This window comes from Homarus americanus, unplaced genomic scaffold (assembly GCF_018991925.1).
Source record: "Homarus americanus isolate GMGI-L3 unplaced genomic scaffold, GMGI_Hamer_2.0 scaffold935, whole genome shotgun sequence".
NCBI classification, from domain to species: domain Eukaryota; kingdom Metazoa; phylum Arthropoda; class Malacostraca; order Decapoda; family Nephropidae; genus Homarus; species Homarus americanus.
Genome location: NW_024713845.1, coordinates 1 through 5,714, shown reverse-complemented (window position 1 = coordinate 5,714; position 5,714 = coordinate 1). Strand labels below are relative to the sequence as shown.

Sequence of the window (5,714 nt, the reverse complement as noted above, 5' to 3'; positions counted from 1 at the left end):
TTTTATTTTTATTTTATTTTTTATCTATATCGGACTTACGACCATATCGGACTTACGACCTGGATTTGGGTCCCTAACCCCGTCGTAAGTCGGGGTTTAGGTGTATATATATACAGTGACCCCTCCGTTAACGAACTCAATCCGTTCCAGAAGGTCGTTCGTTAACCGAAACCATTGTTTCAATGGGTTTTTGGGTAATTGGTTCCAGCTCACCGAAAATTTCCGAAGTTCAACAAAAATGGTAGAAAAGTTCACTTACTTTGAGGTGTGTATGTAGAAGGCTCCTGGATGATGATGATGATGATGGGATTTAGAATGGGGGTGGAGGAGAAGGAAGAAGAAGGCATTGGGGTGGAAGAGAAGTCACCCCATGGCGCCATTTCACCCATAAAATTTTAGCTCTCTTGGTGTAATTCAAGATTATTTTCTTTAAATCAACACTGCACTGCATTATATATTGTCAATATGTAAAATATATTTCAAAATGACCAATAATTTGCTTGGAAACACAGAAAAAAAGCGTTTAGTTGAAGAGAGTCTCAAGCAAGATGTTACCTCCAGTGAAAACAGAGAGAGACTAACTCCTGTTTGCTGTGTTAAGAGGCTGGATGCCGCGCATTAAACTAGTTACAGTGAGTTCTGCTATAACGCGTGTTTTGATAACGCGAATTTGCTCTAACGCGATTTATGAATTCGGAACAATATTTGTATAACGCGATCGCTTGTTTGCTATAACGCGATTTTTGCTTACTATTTCTCCAATTTTGTGGTATTAACTGTGAATATGGTAAAGAAGAATATCTCCAAAAAGCATTCTGATGATAGAATTCCCGGTGATTATCGTAAAAGAAAGGATATAACACTTGAAGAGAAGCTTGATGTTATCAACCTCAAAATCACCCTTCTCCCCCATCAAGTTACATTCATATTTTTTCAAGGTAAAGTGTTAAATTTACTGTATGATTTCATTATTAGATATGAATGTAACATTTATTTAGACTGTGCTATCCTTTGTGTTAGGCTAACTACTAAATTTTTTCGATTTCGAGTAATCTGCACCTAACCCTATTTTCTCCATAAGCCCTGTTATTTCTATTACGCGATTTTCTATAACACGATATTTTACAAGAACACAATTATCGCGTTATAGCAGAACTACCTGTACTTTACCTTCAATTATGTTCAATAATTGTTAAAATGACTAAAAAATTGGATATTAAACTTTTAAAATTATTGAATAGTATAAACTGCTTGATATTTGCTAAAATAGTAAGGAATTTAAGCCCTAGAACCGATTAATGTATTGGCGGACTGATACTAAAGCTGGTTGCCCGGTCAGTGCAAGCGAAAACATGTTGAGGTCGGTTCGTAAGAACTTCGTTAACCGAATTATTTTTCGTTAACCGAATTGAAGATCCTTATGGAAGGCAGTTCGTCAATCGAAATTACGTTAACCGAGGTGTTCATTAAACGAGGGGTCACTGTATATATATATTTGTCTTATCCACGTTTTTTTTGTGGATCTACATGAAATATATATACAGTACATATATATATATATATATATATATATATATATATATATATATATATATATATATATATATATATATATATATATATATATATATATATATATATATATATATATATATATACACACACACATACACACACACACACACAGTGGTCCCTTGGTTAACGAACCGTTCGATTAACGAATTAGCTCCCATAAGGATTTTCAGTTCGATTATCGAACAAAACTTTGATTAACGAAAGCCTTACGACAAACATGTTTTGTTGTGCGCATCAGCAGATCAGCTAATCAGCTAGTCCGCCAATACACTAATCTGTTCTATGTTTACATTCGTTTCCAGTGGAGTAAATATCAAGAAAGTTGTGCTCTTTAATATGTTTGCATTTTTTTTATTAAAATTGTCATTCTAAAATTTAGTTAAGATATTGATAGTATATACACTACAGGGAACAGTTTTTGTGCGCCCATCAGCTGATCGAATCACCCACCAAGTTCACCAACGCTTCTCAGTTTAACTTTGTTTACAGTGGAGTGAACATCGGGTTTGTTCTCTTGAATATTTTTGCATTTTTACATTAAAATTATTGGTCATTCTGAAATTTAGTTAACATATTGATAATATACAATGCAGTAATTGTTATGAAATGGGTGTCTCTTTTTCTTCTCAGCACCTCCAGAACTTCCACTTTTACACTTGCCAGCCATTTTAAAGGGAATTACAAAGTAAAATTTTGTCAGTACACAGCTTGATAACTAACGTCGGGACTCGAAAATACGTAATGTGAAAAATATTTTATACGATCATGGCCGTCGTATGTCCGGGTTGTCGTAAGTCGAATACTGTATACTATACTTAAGTATTATAAACCTGTAAAAGATAGGAAGAAAACTTTAAGACTGATACAAATATTGACAAACACAAATGTTTGTCTTGCATCATTCAGGGTCTGGTGGAGCGATGGCTGGTGGAGGTGGAAGAGATGATGGTACAGAGTGTACAAGATGTAGCAGTGCGTGCTGTGGAGAACCATCCACTCACTCCACACTGCCAATGGATCACTCAGTGGCCATCACAGGTGGTGCTTACGGTGGCACAGATTGTATGGACTACTGATGTCACCTCCATCCTAGCCAAGAGAGGAGGACTCAAAGTAGGTCCCCAAGGCTCTACCATCATAGCATTACTTCATATCTTACTTGACTTGTATTGCTGTTATTATTATCTTCTTCATTAATTTGTTTGTTTTAATTTTTCATTATATGACAGAATTTAATATATGTTTAGCGGTTAGTTAAGGGACTCAAAGATGCAGGACAGATGTCTTATTTTACTCTCTCTCTCTCTCTCTCACACGTGGAGGCTCCAAAAACAGTATTGTGCCACTTTTGAACCTCTGAAATCACCCCTAGATAATTATTTTAGAGAATTATGCTTAACAGGAGAAAATACACTATTAAGAAAGGTCTATCATGTATGCTTATCAATGATTAACTGATCATCACCATTATCTAATATTTAATCATCACACTCACTTATTATACAGTACACAATTGTCAAGGATTTATCATACACCATTATCATTAATCTATATACAGTGCACAGTTGTCAAGGTTTAAATGTTATAAGCTGTTAATAAAAAAAATTTGCACGGCTTCAGGAGTACTTAGAAGTGTGTGACGCTCGCATTCAGGAGGTAGTGGGCATGGTGCGAGGAAAGCTGGAACACGGTACCCGACTTACCCTGGGAGCCCTCATTGTTACCTACGTCCATGGTCTGTCATTTCTCTCGCATACTCCTTTTTATCATAAGATTTTGATAAATGAGTTACTGATTATTCTACTGTACATAAATATGGATTGTGTCACACATAGACACAATTAACTCCGAGGTATGAAGTGTACTTTCATACCTTAGAGTGTGTCTACGAGCTTCAGATCACCTGACCTAATTCAACCTCACATAATCTAACGTAACAACTCCAGACAGTGTTAGGGTATTTAGTCATCATTTGAAAAAAGCTGGGGTGCCAAATCATCAAGTGATCCCAACCTTCCTCAATCCCAGGACGTGATGTGGTGCAAGAGTTGATCCAGAAGGGTGCTGCCTCAGTAACGGACTTTACATGGGTGTCACAGATGCGCTACTACTGGGTGAACGAGCTGGTACAGGTGGACATGATCATGACACGACTCCAGTACGGATATGAGTACCTGGGTAACACCTCCAGGCTAGTCATCACACCTCTCACCGACCGCTGCTTCAGGTATCCACTATCACTGTTCCCAGCCCACCCTCATCCTGACTGTGTCATCTTCCTCGCATGCTTCACATTGTTCGTCAAGCCTCTTATTATTTTCTTGTCATGAGTCATCTTCATCAGTCTTTTTGTTATCTTTCCATCATGCTTCATATTATTCATCACTCCTCCTGTTATCTTTCTATCATGCTTCACATAGTTCAGTCCTCATGTTATCTTCCTCACGTGTTTCACTTTGTCCATCTGACTGCGATATATTATATACTGTATATACTTTTTATATTACTGCTCGATGGTCTTGGAGTAAAACCTTGTCCAAGAAATGAGGCTGAATATTATTTCGCGCCATTACCAACCTTCCTGCTGCACCAGGACACTCATGGGGGCACTAAAGCTGCACCTGGGAGGGGCCCCTGAAGGTCCTGCTGGCACTGGCAAGACAGAAACATGCAAGGACTTGGCTAAGGCTGTGGCCAAGCAGTGTATCATCTTCAACTGCTCTGATGGTCTTGACTATAAGGCCATGGGCAAATTCTTTAAGGTAATACACACACACACACACATATGTATATTTATATATATATATATATATATACACACAGTCGGCCCTTAACATACGCGGGGGTTACGTAACAGAGATAGCCGTGGATGTTAAAAATCCGCGTATATGTGCTGCCCCCCCCCCAAAAAAAAAACCCTGGCCTCCATGTCCTTGTTTACCGTATATACCTGTGTATAGTTCGAGTTTTTAAGACCAAATTATTTGGCAAAAAATTGGGGGTCAACCTCTAAAAGGGTAATAGTTTCGTTAGGTTGAATAATATTTACCAGTAACTACCAGTAAACAATGGAAACGATGCACCAACGCACCACCAGCTGTGAGTGTTGGTACAGTTGCCAGGGCAGATCTCTTGCGGCATCATAGCAAGCCCAAAATAGCCAAATCCATGGTATGGTAGCACAGGACAATGTAAAACATAAAGTATTCATTTATTAAAGTTTATTTATAGATACTGGACATAAATTTTTGTTCATTACATTTGAAACATCAATCTTTGTTAATTAAATTTGAAATAAAAGAAAACTATGATACCGTATTTTCATTAAAATATTACATCACAAGTATATTTTACCTTAACTGTGACTGAATGAATATACGTATTCTCAGAAATAAGTATAGAAATGTAATATTTTTGCTGGAATGACGAACATATTACAGTGGAAAGTGGGATAAAATCATGACAAAAACAATGACTTTCGCTTTCTTTCGTTAATCAAAAGATTTTACCGTAATCACTTTTTGAATGGTTTTCAGTTAAAAAACTGTTGTACTCGTACTGTATTACAATAATATTCTATCCTATCATTAGCCTTATAATCCCACAACTGAAAACCATTCGAAAAGCGATTACGGTAACATCTTTTGAGCGAAAGAAAGCGAGTCATTGCTTTCGTCACTTTCCACTATAATACGTACGTCATTTCAGCAAAATATTACATTTCCATGTTCTCAGAAATAAATGGTACTTTTGCTGAAACGTGATGTATTTCAATGTAAATTAGGATAAAATACATGACGAAAAAAAGAGACTTTACCTAACCTTCCGATGTTCAAGAGATGTTACTCGTTTTTTTAGTAGTTTTCGGTTAAAATACTCTTATATTAGTGATATTCTATTCATACTGTGCTTGATATAATACATTCACGGAAATGTAATATTTTTGCAACTACAATGCTGATGTCAACACAAGTGTGGTTACAGCGAGACTGACTGACTGAGTGAGGGAGAGCTATGTGTGTGTGTGTGTGTGTGTGTGTGTGTGTGTGTGTGTGTGAGGTTGCGGGAGCGGGTGGTGTCCTGTGTTTGGTGCCGCGCGCGAGTTGAATGTACTTCAATTACTTCAATGTACAGAATAT

The 5,714-nt window shown here is 37.0% G+C and overlaps 1 protein-coding gene across 1 annotated transcript; it reads left to right on the top strand.

The window, feature by feature from the left end:
- Positions 1-2,499: 2,499 nt before the first annotated feature.
- LOC121874851 (dynein axonemal heavy chain 12-like) lies at positions 2,500-4,337 on the top strand (the record flags this gene model as incomplete). The annotated part of the gene is given in 4 exon segments (XM_042379141.1): positions 2,500-2,688; positions 3,196-3,310; positions 3,604-3,802; positions 4,169-4,337. Coding segments are annotated over 4 exon segments (654 nt in total), but the record flags the coding sequence as incomplete, so codon positions are not given.
- Between the last annotated feature and the right edge of the window lie 1,377 nt (positions 4,338-5,714).